This window comes from Falco peregrinus, chromosome 19 (assembly GCF_023634155.1).
Source record: "Falco peregrinus isolate bFalPer1 chromosome 19, bFalPer1.pri, whole genome shotgun sequence".
Taxonomy (NCBI): Eukaryota; Metazoa; Chordata; class Aves; order Falconiformes; family Falconidae; genus Falco; species Falco peregrinus.
Window position 1 is genome coordinate 836,843 of NC_073740.1, and position 14,557 is coordinate 851,399.

A 14,557-nucleotide genomic window follows, 5' to 3' on the forward strand; every position below is an offset into this window, starting at 1 on the left:
TTCCGCGGGCCTGACCGAAAGCTTCTACTTTATTGCTATCTGACATTAAACATAGTTAAACCGACGGCTCGGCCCTATTGGTCCGGGGGGGTCACGTGAGCCCCAAATTGCTCTGGGAGGGGGGGGGGGCCCTCCCCTCCCCTGGCAGCCGAGACAAAACACAACAGCAAGTTCCGCCTTTTTACGCCTTTTCTTCCCCCCCCCCCCGGCCCCTTTCACCCCCCCTCATAAAAAAAATCATAAAAAAATCCCATAAAGCATTTTATTAAAAAAAAAAAAAAAAGCAACGGCTCCCAGCGCTGGCTTAAGAACCGCGAAGCGCCCTAAAATGTCATATTTAGCATAAAATAATCGATAGGCGAGGGTTTTGCCCCAAAACTGCTGCGCGCCCCTCCCCCGGCAACACTTCGGGGCCCTTCACCATCTGCGAAAGAGAGGCTGGTTCTCATTAATTAGCTCCTTTATTAACTAAAACAGTTCGAATTTACAATATCTCCCCAATAAATTACTATTAGATATTGTGTCATATAAAGTTTACGGGCTTTTTAAGTAGACGAATGATGGTGCCCGCAACAGGCTCATATTTACGCGCGGCGGGATGGGAGAGTTGGAGGCTATTTGCGACCTTTTCTGCTCTTTTTTATTGTTATCATTATAATTTTTCCCCCCTCCTCTTGGACTAGGTGGCTTTGTCGCGGGCTGGGGGAATGCAGCCTCTTCCCAGGCTCTTGCCACTCTCTCAAGAAGGGATGGAAGATTTTTTAACAGTCCTCGATTGCTTTTATTAATGATCTGTGTCGAATAAAGCAGCCAGAAGAACACGACTGTATATAGCCTTAATTTACTCGGTATATATTCCATATGCACCAAGGCGCACACACGTATAGATTCAGTGTTCAAACCTTTTTTTTCTTTTTTTTTTTTTTTTCCTTCCTTGGTTTCTGGGAAAGAATAAAAATTATAGTCCTCCCCCCCATTTCTCTGGTCGCCACCCCTGGAAGCAGAGGCACACACACACACACACACACACACAGAGCTCCTTCCTCACCACCTTATAGCAATATATTCTACCCTCGTAACACTACAGAGCTCTTCTTCCCTCCCACCCATCGTCTTCTCTTGGTCATACTGAAAGGAGCTGCTGCAAAGGAATACAAGGGATGAAAAAAAAAATCAATATCGGCGTCTTTCAGTGCAAAATAAATACGTTGGCGGAAGGAAAAAAAAAAATGGAAAAGGTGTATTGTATGGAAACCGGGGACACGCAAAGACATATGAAGGTGTTTTATGTTAGATTTTTTTATATAATTTTTTTCCTCTCTTTTTTTTTCTTGCTTCTTCCCCCACCTTTTTTTTTTATTTTTTAAGAAACAAAAATGCCCCCCCGTCCCCCGTTTGCTGGATTTTTGCATGGCTTTGCATTCTTCCCTGCCTTTAAGCGACTCCCAAGCGCTCCCCTTGCCAGGTTGACTCTGCAAAGTACCGTAAATATTCCTGTAGAGGTAAAACCGCTGCGCGGGGGCGGAGGCGCTCCGCGGAGGCTGAGCCGGGCGGGTGTAGCCGCATCTCCCCAACTGCTGCCTTTCCAGTCAGCAACTAACCTCCCTCACCGATATTTTATATATTTCTCAAGTACAAAATCATTTTTTCCTCATCTGGCAAAATGCTGGGGCTTCAGCTAATCCCCCCTCCCATCCTTGCAAGAAAAATCAGGTGCCAATAAAATAATTCATTTAGGTGCTTTTTCGTCTTCCATGGACAGCTTCTGAAGGTGGAAAACCTATTTTCCATATTTCCCATCCCTGGCACATCTATGGATATGCTACATACATACCTTGCAGAGATACGTGCATACCTTCCTACGCGCTTTGCCTGCGAAGGAAGAAATACGACTACTAGAAATATTTTGCTAGAATGAAAGTTTAGCACTTTTTTTTTTTTTTAACCTTGCCAAGGAATTTTTCTCCCTGCAGGTATAAGTGAAAAAGCTGCTTGCGATTTCTCCAAGAGTGTCTTCTCGCTGAAGAAGAAGCGCTCGCAACGCTGGGCGAGCGTGGGGAGGAATAGTTTATATAAAAATGAGCACGTGATCCCCGGAGGTTGCCATCTGAATTGGCTTTGTTTGCTGTTTTTTTTTAAAGAAAACCCTTCCTCCACCTTGCTCTTTTCTTTGCAAAATTCCCCATTTAAGACGTGCCCGGGTGCTGCACGGCTTTGTTCTCCACCGGACCTTGGGAAAGTACATTTCTGCTTCAGAGGAGTCTCCGGGTATTTGGGGCTTTTCCTCTTTATTCAGTCTGATAATTTTTTTTCAGGGCGAAACAAAAAATTTAATAAAATTTCACATTTACCTCTAAGGAAACATGTGGGGAGGCAGCTACAGGGGCTGAGCTGGGGAGCAAATGAAGCACAAACACGCAGTCCTGCGTGGAGAGATAATGTCAGCATGGGCATCATAGCAAAGCAGAGGGAGAAAAGCATCCCCGATTCCCTTATTTATTCTTTTCTCTCTCTCTCTCTCTTTTTTTTTTTTTTTTTTTTTTTTTTTAAGAGCTGGAAAATGCACAGCCGTGCTCAGAAATATATTAAGCGATGCACAGCGTGGAGAGTAACTCCCTGCTCTTGGTGGCCTTGAATAGTGCTCCCCAGCTCAGCGCTGCTCCTGCTGCAAGCAGGCAGCAGGTCCAGAGAAGGGAAAAATAGAAAAATACAAATCCTGAGGACCTTTAAGCAAAGCTGCCGCGCTTCCCCGGGAATTTCTTGCCCATTAAGAATGCATTTCCCAGTTCAGGTTGAGTGCTTGGGCTTCTCTAATGCTCAGCACAGGCTGAGCGGTGTTTAAAAACGAAAGGCTGAGCCGAGCCCTCCTGCTTGGGGACTGGCACTGCTGCCTCAGCCTCCTTCGTGCACAACCCACCCCGAGCGCCGGCCTCCAAAAATATATCCCGATTGCTATCCCATATCGCTCTGAGCAACCCTCTTTCTTTTTTTTCCTGCGGTGTTCCTCCCCCGAAAAAAGTTGCCCAGCCCAGCAAAAAACAAAACAAAACAAAAAAAACAAAAATATCTACAACAAACCCTGAGCCTTTCCCCATCTGCAGGAATCCCGGTTTTCAGGTAGAGAGACCTTTTCGACGCCGATATTTAATAATCCTCGGGGAGGTTTGGGTTTTTTTTTTTTCCCACCTCCACAAGTTACACACGCAGCTTTCGGGAAATGCTGGTGGGAAGAAGCCGGGAGAAGCTCTTTGCCTATGGGAGCCGGGAAAAAAGAGCCCCCGGGAAAAAAAGAGGGAGAGAAAAAGACGCTGGAAAAGCAAGATTGCAACGTCTCAGTTCAAGGTCACTGTCTAGTGTAGTAAATAGGATCGACATCTTATGCTAATGACTGTCTCGGATGAGCATCACTCACTGCACGGGGAAAACAACCCCAAGTTCTGGGTTGACTTTTCTGTGCTTTGCCCTTTTCCCCCCTCTTTGGGGGGTTTATCCCTGCGCTCCTCCCTTCCTCCTCTTCCTCTTCCCGTTTTGCACTCCCGCAACCCTTCTCTGCCAAGCGTGAGAAATAAAATTTCCCCTTCCCCTCTTCCCCCATTTCATCTTCCCCCTGCCCAGACCGCGGGGCTGAGCTCGGCTGCAGCTCCCATTTGAGCAGGCTCTTCTTCCACCCCCTCCAGCCTCGCCTCTTCAAGAAATAAAAAATAAAAATAATTTTTAAAAAATCCATTAAAATGGCCTCAGTCTAATGGCCACACCAAGACGTTTACACTTCAGACGGGAAGGACTTAGCCCCACTTTCAGTTTTCTCCCAGAAAAGACCATGAAATCCAATTTTCATAGGGCAAAAGTAGTCTGCAACATCCTTCTGCCTGGAAAAGGGGAGGCGGGGGGGGGGAAAAGCAAATTATAAGGTCTCCTTGTGCGTCTGCAGGTTGGAAAAACAGATCCCGTCATGGCTCAGCTTTTCTGCTCAACCGAATTTCACCCCGAATTGGTTGGGAGTTGTAAGGAGTTGTGGTGACTCGAACAAGAAGTTAGTTGCCAGGGTCAAAAAGGAAGTATTTAGAATAAATATATAGATACATGACACGGGGAATAAAATAGAGACAGGCTTTGGAAAGCCCACAGAACTGTTATTTCGGGGTAGCTATATATCATTGAAACCTGCCCCGGCTACTTTTTCTGATGTGGAAAATGCAGGTCTATAGACACCATATAGATACACAGAGTGTACAAGACACCTTATATATCTCTATATAAGAGGGTAGTAAAATGGAATACGTAGGAGCCGGGCAAAAAGAAGAAAAAAAATAGCATGGAAAAGTGGTAAATGGATACGAATAAAAATGTCTACGACACTTCAGCTCATCCAATATACAAATCATCTGGGGCAGCTTTCAGTTTTAACGAAGGCAGGTCCCAGCCTCGGTGCAGGGAATAGTTAAATGCCTGGAATATCATTATATTTTTCCCCAGCTTTGCCAGCAGAGGATCTTCTCCTCCTATTAGATTAATGTAAACTGATGCCTGCATCCTTTGTAAGGCAAAGGTTTAGTCCCCAACTCCAGGGAAGTTTGCTTTGTCTGCCAGCTCTGTTTTGGGTGAGAAGTTGGCGTTTCGTACTGTAATTCCCTTGGAGGGCTGAAAACCCCCAACAACTGTAACAACAAACCAGTTAATGGTCTAGAATTCACGACTCTTGAGCAAATCGCAATTGGAGAGCCTGAAAAGCGTGATCTCACTTATTTAATGTTCCTTGTAAAGGAAGAGAAAGTGGTGGGGAGGAAAGGGAGTTTATTAAACCCACGGCTGGTCCAACTGTGGGCTGAATCAGCTGAGCTCCCTGCCAGGCAGCAGCTTCCCCTGAAGTGAAGGCGACAGGAGACACGACATTTTGCTGGATATAATTCTTAAATACCCATAAACACAAGGGTTTCCCAAAATGTGCTGAGCCACGTAGGCAAGGCGGTTTATAAGCAAGGAACCAACAGTGCTGTAGGAGTTTGTGGGATATGCGTACACACACCCCGTGTTGGCTGTCAGTGTCTTAAGAAATAATTTCTTGGCAAAGCCATTGGAAGACTCTTCTCTTTCGCTGCTACCAAAAAAAAAAAAATCGTCTTTTTTTAAGTCCAAGCGCTTCCATAACAAATAGAAAGTTAACCAACAAGAGCTATACTCACCTCTGCACTGAGCACAGGGCTGCGAGAGCAGAATTCTCCCTCCAGATTAGGAAGTTATTCTTTAAAAAATGCATTAGGGAAAAAAATCTAGACAAACGTGAGCAAACTAAAAGGAAGAAAAATAAAAGAAAGAAAAGAAAAAATAAAAGAGAAAAGAAAAGGAAAAAAGAAAAAGGGTAAAAGGAAAAAAAGAAGAAAATTGCGGGATTGGGGGGGGGGGGAAGGGCGAGGGAAATCCCTTGTCCAGGATTTTACCATAAAGGCTGCGGTTGGGAAGTTATTCAAAGTCCTTGATACAAAGGAAAGAGAAGGCTAAACTTGGGAAACTTCCTTTTCAGGGCTTTATTGTTGGCCATTAGCCCGCCTGTCTAGACTTCAAATAACACCTTGTTTATCTGTAAACAGGAGCGGAGCTGCTTGGGGCTGGCTGGTGAAGAGAAGATCAAGGGTGAGGGTCCCCTCGCTTATTATCCCCGCAGCTCGTGATGTCAAGGTCAAACAACGCCTAGTCACGGTCAAGGGTAGTACAGGAGTGACGTCACGGCCTGCTGACCTAATACCCGGCGCGCGGCGGGCCGCCAGGGAGCGGATAAACGAGGGAGGGAACGAGGAACAGGCGATTCCCAATGCCATTTCCTAGCGTGGGTGCGTAGAAATCAGTGGGGAAGGGTAGAAATTCATCGGATTTGTGTTCCCGAGAGGTCACGTCCGAGGGAGCGCGGCTTCCGCGCCCGCGGAACTTCAGCAGGGAAACAACGCGCTGTTCCTCGAGGTCTGCGAGGGCGCGCAATTTTTATTTCAATTTCTTCTCCTCGGCCAAATGCCTCCTCCAGTGCTCTTGGAAGAGGATGACCAAGTAACTTCAGATGTAGATTATATTTTGCCCTTCTGGAAAAAAATAAACCACATCAGCCGTGCCCGGCATCGGCAGGAAGGATTGATGTAAAAGATTACACAGGCAGTGTGTGTGTGTGTGTGTGTGTGTGTGTGTGTGTATTTCTAGCCGACCAGCCCCGAAAACACATCTTTTCACCCAAACTGTCGGGATTGAAGGGAGGACAAAGTGTCCTTGGATGCGTGCGGGGGGCAGAGGAAGGTCTGTCCGCCCGCGCTCCCTCTCCGCCCTCGAGGGTCTAATCCTGACCTCACCCCTCGGCCACTTTAGGGGCGCTGAACCCCGAGGGTCCTGAGCATGTCGGGGACGGGGTCCCCCTTCCCTTTGGGGGTCTACATCCCCCCCAAATCCCAGCCGGCACCTCGGCATCCCCTGCCTGCATCCCTGCTCCTTCCCGGCTTTCAGGTGGTGGTATAGCCCCCGAGGGGGGATGGAGCGGTCGAGCGACGCAGGAAAAAATAAGGATATTTTTAAATATCGTGGGAAGCGTGGGCAATGGCAGGAGATCGCTGCTGATTCCGTGGTCGCCCCAGTATCTGCCAAGCAAGACCATCAAACCCTCTTGCCTCTTGGTGCTCTGAAGTATAATGAATTAATTTCTTGTTTCTTTTCTGGTTTTGCGTTTGTTTGCTTTGGTTTTTGTTTTTTTTTCCCTTCCCCTTTTAATTCCTTCCACACGAGTTGAAAGAGCGACCGACACACAGACAGCCCTTTCCCCCTCCGACAAAATCAAACTACAGTTGACAAAAACTTCCAGAATTGGAAACTCCGTGAATAACTTGGGCTCAATAATCCACGGCCGTAAAGAAAAAAAAAAAAAGTATTTGCCCATCTCCCCTCATTCCCTGCAATAACCCTCGCCCAATATCCTCAGTTTTATCAACTTCCCCCCGCCCGCCCCCCCCCCCCCCCCCTTCCCGAACTGGTGAAATTCAGGTACAAGGCGGAAGAATACAGAACACGCGCGGCCGGGGTGTCGGATTTGGGCTTGTCTGGAGTTGCTCTCGGGCGTTGCAGTGTCTGCACACACAGCAAGACTTTTTTTTTTTTTTTTAAGAGGGAAAGCTTTTTTTTTTTACACCCAAAACACATATTCTTGTGGCTCTCGTGGGTTAGGGCAGGTTTTACCAACGGCTTACTCCCGCTAGAGCAGCGGCGATGGGTTTCTCGAGGTATTGCCATATTTCCTAGCTGAGCGTCTTTTAAAAATAATTAAAACAATAAGAATTAAAGCTCTGCCAGTGCTTCCAAACCACCAAAACAAATGCGGGAAACACCGGCAGATCAACCCCCGGGTTTCTCCGCTCATCAGCTGCGCACTCGGAGAAATGAGGGACGCGGAGGTGGGCGGTGGGTGTCAGGGACCCCTTTTTTTCCGCCCCCCCTGCAAAGGGATGGGGAGCCGGGAGGGGTCGATCCAGCCCCCGGTTTGCCCCATCCCCGGTGTTAACCAAAGCGACGTCCCACCTTTCCAGAGATTTGGGATCACTCCGGGAAGCATCCAAATCCATACGGGGCTTTCCCGGTAGTTCTGGTGGTGGTATGGGCTCCATAGGGCACGCTGCCACCGCGCTGAGCCCGGGGACCCACGCTATACATACACCCCCCCATGCATCTGTCTTTCAGACTCATTTATAAAGCTATATGTACACCCATACGTACAGACCGGTACAGACCATGAGATCTACACGCCGCTTCCTATGACAATATAGAGGGTTGCACTTGCACTTGTACATATAAAACTTTATATATATGTATTTAAGATACATACTATCTACCCACCATTTCACTTAATAATGTAGAGGCTTGCACTTGCATAGATACGTATGAATTTATGTAGAGAGTAGAAATACGTTATTATATGTGCTAGACTTATATACAGATCGCCTTAACACCCAGGCTTATATAAATTACATGCACACAGTCAAGCCCCGCACACGTACATGTAAATATATATATATATATATATATATACAAAAGAAATGTATACACACCGACGCCCAGATCATAAAAAGAAACGGACATACACGGTTATATGCACATGCCATTATATAGCCTCCTATAAATGTGTATATATATTATATATGTATAGTTATGCATATCAGCACGGACACGAGTGTATCTACGCGCGCGGTTCCGCGGACACCAACGCTAATCTTTTTTCCGTATAGCTTTATATAGCTTGTGCCTGCTGTCTGCCCCCTCGCATAAATATATGCGCACACTCAATGCAAATTTCACCCGCAATAACATTGTTTTAGGTTACATCGCTTTAAAAGCCTTTTCTCCCCCCTTCCCCTCCCCTTTTGATCATTTAACGAGGTGATTAAATCCAGCAGATATTAAGGTAGATTGTAATCCGCCTATGGAAACAATTTCCTCTCTCGTATTTCTTCCCGAGCTGCCCGGCTGGGCCGGGGCCGCTCAAGTCCCGCGGGCGCGGAGCGGGGAGGGCAGGTCGGGAGATGCTTATCTGGGGCCGGAGCTGGAGTCAAACAGGTTTAGCGAAACGCGTCCTCTGGGAGGGAGATTTAAAGAGATTAGAAGCGTCTCCGGAAAGTCAGCGCGTTTTCACCCGGGGTAATTGCGGGGGGCGGGAGGATAAAAAAAAAAAAAAAAAAAAAAGGGAAAAATAAAAATTAAAATTAAAAAAAAGCGCACTCAGTTGGCTCAGTCTCCGCGGATTTATTTCCTCCGCTTTTTACTCCCCCTGGGAACAAACCCTCCTTGGGAAGCCGCATCTGCCCCTCGCATCCTTCGCCAGCTTTCAGCAAGCCCCTTATTCAGCGCTTTATGCCCAAATGTGCCGGTTTCCCCCTTTTTTTCCATCCTTTCTTTGCGGAGGTTCCCGCCTGGGCTGTATTTGCGGTGGTGGGGAGAGGAGGCGGCTGGAGGGAGGGAGGGATGGGAGAAGCACAAGGCTACAAAGAGGTGCACAAAGAGCCTCTCCTCAAGGCAAAACAACAACAAAAAAAGATATTTATTTTAAAGAAATGTCATCTGCAGTCGGTACATATCATCTGGACACCACAATATTATATACATATACAAGACATTAAAAAAAAAAAAGATGCTTTTACATATCCAAAGAACACTGTCGATAATTACCCAGTTTAGAGAGGGAAAGAAACAAACTCCAAATACAATATTGTGCATTTTCCATCTTGTCAGCTGAGAAAAGACATTCCAGTTTTATGGCAGAGATATGGAAACCCTCAAGAGAACATACCCGAAATAGTCTCGTACAGCAACTCACTTGCATCTAGGACCTACAATCAATGGTTGGAATAATTAAGCGATACTGAGCAATGGTTTGCTTCCCACAATAGCAGCCTTATTTCTTATTTTCGGTCCCTAGCACCGAGAAAATAAGCAGCTGATGCAACTTTGCCATAGGTTCTCCATACATTTACACATCGGTGGGTGAAATGGCCCGAGATATGAAAGACTGGCGAGGGGGTCGGACTATACATCGTTACAGGGCAACATTCAGAGTTCATCTCTCCTTTAACGTAACTACACTCTTAGCTTATTATTATTTTCTTTTAAAAATATACACAGTTTAACCTTATCGATGGATTTCTCAGAGCAAAACTGGGGTTTTCACAGTCAGAGTAGGGCAGAGGGGTAAATCAAATATGCGCTTGGTGGTTTTTTTTGGGGGGGGGAATATGCACGTGTGCATTTCTGAATGTAGATTTTTTGTGTGTGTGTGGTTGGTTGTTGGTTGGTTTGGGTTTTTTTTAAATAATGAATTGGAATCAGCAGAGTCCCGATGATGTTATCATACAAACTACCAGATAAATATTTACGTTTCTTGCTTCCTTTTCCTTGCCCCTTCTCCTCCAAAGTCATCCTCTGTCAGGTGGCGTGGAGATGCGCTGTCTTGGATTTGCTCACCACCTTCTTCTCCTTGACCCTCCGGTTCTGGAACCAGATAGTCACTTGCCGCTCAGACAGGTTGGTGGTCGCCGAAATCCTCCTCCTCTTCTCTTTGGTGATGAATTTGCTGGCCGCGTACTCCTTTTCCAACTCCTTCAGCTGGATTTTGGTGTAAGGGACCCTTTTTTTCCGTCCCCTCCGATAGCTGCTGACTTCGGGTTGTAAGGGGACCACGTCTGGATTAAAACAAAACAAAACACACAAAAAACAATAAGGAAGAGGGGAAGAAGAGGGGTGCTGCATCCCGGGGTGTGGGATGGGGATTTCTGCCCATCGGGGAGAGAAAGAAAGGGGGTGAAAAGGAGGATAAAGAGTGGAGGAATGCGAGCAAAGAGAAAAGGGGGGAGAAAGGGAAAAAGAGATAAGGCAGGCAGAAGATGCATCCGGCGAGGGGAATAATGTCATAATAATAGGAATAATGCCATAATATTAATAATTCACGTGGTGAAAGCCTGTTTTTCTTGGCGACACTATCTGCGCTGACAAACGAGGAACACCAAGTCAACCCGCCGACTAATGAGCGCGGATAACCAAAGGCACCTTCCCAATGGAGACATTTTAGACAACATCTAGACCTTCTCCCCCGTGTTCTTCCTCCTCTTTCTTACCTTACCCCCGTCCCTTTTCCCCCCCAGCAGCAAACATTCCCGGGGATCCCCAAGATGCGCACTCCCCAACATCGAGCCTGGTGCAGAGACAAGTGCATCCTCCGCATCCCAGCCCCTCCCGCCGGCTCGTTGTGGCTCAAGAAGCCCCTCGGGGGGGCAAACCTCTCAAGAATAACCCCAGCCCCCCCCCCTCCAGTGGCTTTCGCAGGGACGGTGAGGAAGGGGAGATACTCTGTGCTTTGCCAAGGGGTTATGGAGAATGGGCTCAGCAGGAATGCGGGGAGCATCTTCACCTCTGCTCTGCCGGTACCGGGCGGGGGGGGGGGGGGGGGGCAAAGCTCCCTCCAAGCTTTTGCGCAGCCCCAGCCCCCTGACAGCGTTGGGGAGTGACCTGGGCTCGGAATCTCCTCGCCGCAAAGGTGTGACCCAGCTGGCTGGAGCAGGAAGATGGAGGCGAGCTCTCCTCGGCAGGCAGCACAGCCCCAGTTATGGCTGAGAGGAGTTAACTGGGGAGCCCCTGGGGGAGCTCTGGGGGAGATCGGCTCTTTGGAGGCGAAATTAGGGGTGCTGAAGGTGCCGCAAAAGCCAGTGGTGGTGGGCAGGAATCTCCCTCGGGGAGGTTCACCAGAACCCCAGGCGATGGGGAGAGAAAGCGGTGGGGGTGGCAGCTCCCTCAAATGCAGCCTGAATGCAATGACCCTCCCCAAAAAACCCACACACCCACCACGCAGCCAACAATGCAATTCCCCCCTTCTCCCCAAAAATCTCCAGGGAAAGCCCGTTCCTCCGTCCCTCTTTCTCCCAAAGAAGGAAAATAAATAAACCGATGTGTGTGCCCCCCCCCATTGCCCTCCCCCTAAGAACTATCGCGACCCGTCCCTTCTCTCCATCCAAGATGCTGCAGGGTGTGCTCCCCTTTATTGTGGTTACACCATCACCCTCCGGCGCGTCCTTTCCCATCGAACGCTGGGACTGGGGGGCTGGAAGGAGTCTGGGGAGGGGTACCGGGGGGCAGCACTTACCATCACCTTCCTCCCCCCCGCTGCCGTCGGGGCGCGGAGCCGGCCGGGCCCGGTGGGACCGGGAGGGGAAGGGAACGAGTGATTTGCTGGGTTAAAAGATGCTCCAAGGAAGGGTTTTGCCTTCCCGGCTGACTGCGGGCTGTCAGGAGGGCAGGAGGCCTGCCCGACCTGGCGGAGAAGCCCCCCCGCCCCCCCCTCCCCCCCGCCTCCCTCCTTCCCCTCCAAACAGATTCATTTGTCACTTGACACCTATTCCTATAATTGTGTGTAATTGTGATATGATTTACTGTCCCAGCCCCCGACACTTCTTATTCGACCGAACCACTAAAGAAGGTTTAGTCGTGGGGTTTTTAAAAAATATCCCCCCCCCCGCTTTTTAAGCTTTCTACATTAAAGAAGCGGCAAGCGGAGGGAACGTGAAGAGAAAGGCACCGGGAGACGCTCTTTAGGTGAGGCAACAAGAGGGAGGAGAGAAGAAAGGGAAGAATTAAACGGCAAAGTTACTTTCCAAGCAAGCTCACGGCGTGTATTTTGATTCAGAAATGATTGCTTCACCTTCTTTCCCATACATGTTCATACACATTGCCTTGCACAGGAGGCATTCCAGAGCCATTTCTTTCCCTTTAATTACATATACAGGCATACACGTATCTCTCCGTATATGTGTATGTATATGCACACTCATCCGCACACACGCACATCCCCACCTTCGGTGGGAGCTGGCGGTCGGGAAGCAGACGAGCACGCCGGTTCCCGGGGCAGCCTACCTGGGAAAGGTGACTTCCAGAGGTGTGCAGACTGCGATTGCTCTTTGGAGCAGTACACTTGCCCATCCCAGCCATTAGAAAGAGCCCAATGTTGGTAACCTTCCATGGGAAGCAAAGCGTCGTGTCTGGGTTCCGGGTGACCGCCGAGCCCCGGCACCACCGACACGTCCAAATAGCCAGGAACCGCCTGGTAGGAGCTGGGAAAACCGGGATAAAAGGCGAATTCTTTGGCCCTCGACGGCAGCTCCTCGCCGGGCAGGGGGCCGCCGGCCTCGGGGTATTTCTCCCCCGGATGGTAAGCGCAGGGTTTCTGCTGCAAGTTGACTCCGTGGGAGTGGGACAACCTGCAGCCGTAGTAGCCCCCACCGAAGGGGTAACCGTAGCCCAGCGCCGCGCTGGAAGCCGTCCCCGACGGGCACTGCCGGGGAGGCTCGGCGGCCGCCAGCTCCGCGTACGCGGCTCCCTGCGGCGGCGGCGGCGGCGGGGCGGTGGGCACGGCGAGTCCCGCGTGGGGCATCATCTCCCGGCAATGCCCCAGCCCCTCCATGCGGTTCTTCTCCCGCGGGGCGTCCTCACAGCGGCAGGCGAGGCCGTCGGGCCAGCGCGGGGGGAGGCCGAGCGGTGCCGTCATGTCATGCCGCGCTGCTCCCGCTGCCGCCGCCGCCGCCGCCTCCTCCTCCGCCTCCGCCTCCTCCGCCGCCGCCGCCGCCTCCTCTTCCTCCTCCTCGGCCGCCGCCGCCGTCGGGGGAAGCTCCGCGCCGCGCCCCGCCGCCCCGCGACCCCCCCAACATATCGGCGCCGCGCGCGCATGCGCCGCCGTCGCGCGGCCGCCGCTCCATTAAGAAATCCGCGGCAGCCACGCCCCCCCCGCCCCCCCCGCCCCGACGTGGCCCTGACCACGTGACTCCGTCGCCACTATCATTGGTCGGCTGCTCCCCCCCCATCAAAGGCGGCGCCCCCCCCCCCCCCCGCGCCCGCCCCGTCGGTTGGGGGTGGGGGGACACGGGCGGCACAAAGAGTCGCGCGTGGGGACTGGCTCCCTGCCCACGCGTGGTGGGTGCCGTGGGAACCCCCTGCCCGTGTCTCCACGCGCACCCCGAAACACCGCGGGGGGGACACACACGGAGCACCTTTCCCTGGAAGGATCCCCCGCCCCCTCCGTGTTTCGGCGCAGGGAAGGGTGCTCTGAGCGATATTGGGGGGGGGCACGACAAGGACAACCACCCACCCGTGACGGTTCGAGGGGACACTACGGACAAACCCCCCGCGATGCTTCGAAGGGGCGGCCAAAAAGCGCGCGCCCTCCCTTGTGTTTTTTTTCGCGGGTGGAACCTGTTGACTGTTTTTTCCTTTGCAAGGTGCTTCCTCCCCCCCAATTTTAAAAAAAGCGCAAAATCTCTGCCCAAACGCTCCCCCCCTCTAATTTGCCTGCCAGACCCCGAAATAATTTGATTTTCCCCCATTCAATGGGTGTGTGTGTGATTATAGATGTTTGATAGTTCAGTGATTAATATTCCAACGGCAATGGGGGGTCGAGATGAAGCGGCAGGGGGGCACAGGGGGGTCTGTTGGTCCAGGCTGATTTGTGGGGGGGTTGTAAAAATGTGAATTACTTCGTGGAGCGGGGTTGGGCTGCCACGGAACTGGGGGGGGAAAACAGAAAAATGGCAGGTTGCTGGCTGGGGGGGATGCGGGTGGGGAGGGGAGGGAACGGAGGGGCTCGCAGCCCTCGGGGAGCCCCCGGGAGCAAGTTATTAGGGGAGGAAGGAAGCTCAGGGAAGTTTCAGCACCCCCAAAAATAGAAATAGAGGAAAAAATGGAAAAAAATGTATTTTGAGGGGAATTTAGTGCCTCAGCCTGTGAGAAGGGAGGTGGGCTCCACCTGCGCTGCATGACTCCCCCTCCCCCCCGATTTTCCTGGGGCGTGCCATGGGGAGTGGAGTCCTCCGGGGGGACCTTCGGATGGTCCCTGCCTGTCCCTGTTGCCCCCTCCTTCGTGGGGTCGTACCCACGCGGGACACCCCCCCGACGCTGCATGTGTCTCCTTCAATCCTAAACACCCTCTCCGGTGCTGCTGGTTTTGGGGGGTAACCCCCCTCCCCCCGGGGCGCTTCGCCTCCCAGCTCATCCTCTTGCAATT

At 50.8% G+C, this 14,557-nt stretch overlaps 1 protein-coding gene across 1 annotated transcript; it reads right to left on the reverse strand.

Moving 5' to 3' along the window:
- Positions 1–9,939: 9,939 nt before the first annotated feature.
- Positions 9,940–13,048, reverse strand: HOXC13 (homeobox C13). The gene is made up of 2 exons (XM_005233156.2): positions 12,418–13,048; positions 9,940–10,196 (listed from the first exon to the last, which is right to left on the reverse strand). The coding sequence occupies exons 1-2, from the start codon at positions 13,046–13,048 to the stop codon at positions 9,940–9,942; spliced, it is 888 nt and encodes a 295-aa protein (XP_005233213.2).
- Positions 13,049–14,557: the final 1,509 nt, after the last annotated feature.

Bases quoted from the DNA above. Each gene is read 5' to 3' on its own strand.
- HOXC13 (XM_005233156.2), bottom strand. From the start codon at position 13,048: ATGACGGCACCGCTCGGCCTCCCCCCGCGCTGGCCCGACGGCCTCGCC. The intron at 10,197-12,417 runs GTAGGCTGCCCC...GTTTTAATCCAG, and splicing joins CTGGAAGTCACCTTTCCCAG to ACGTGGTCCCCTTACAACCC.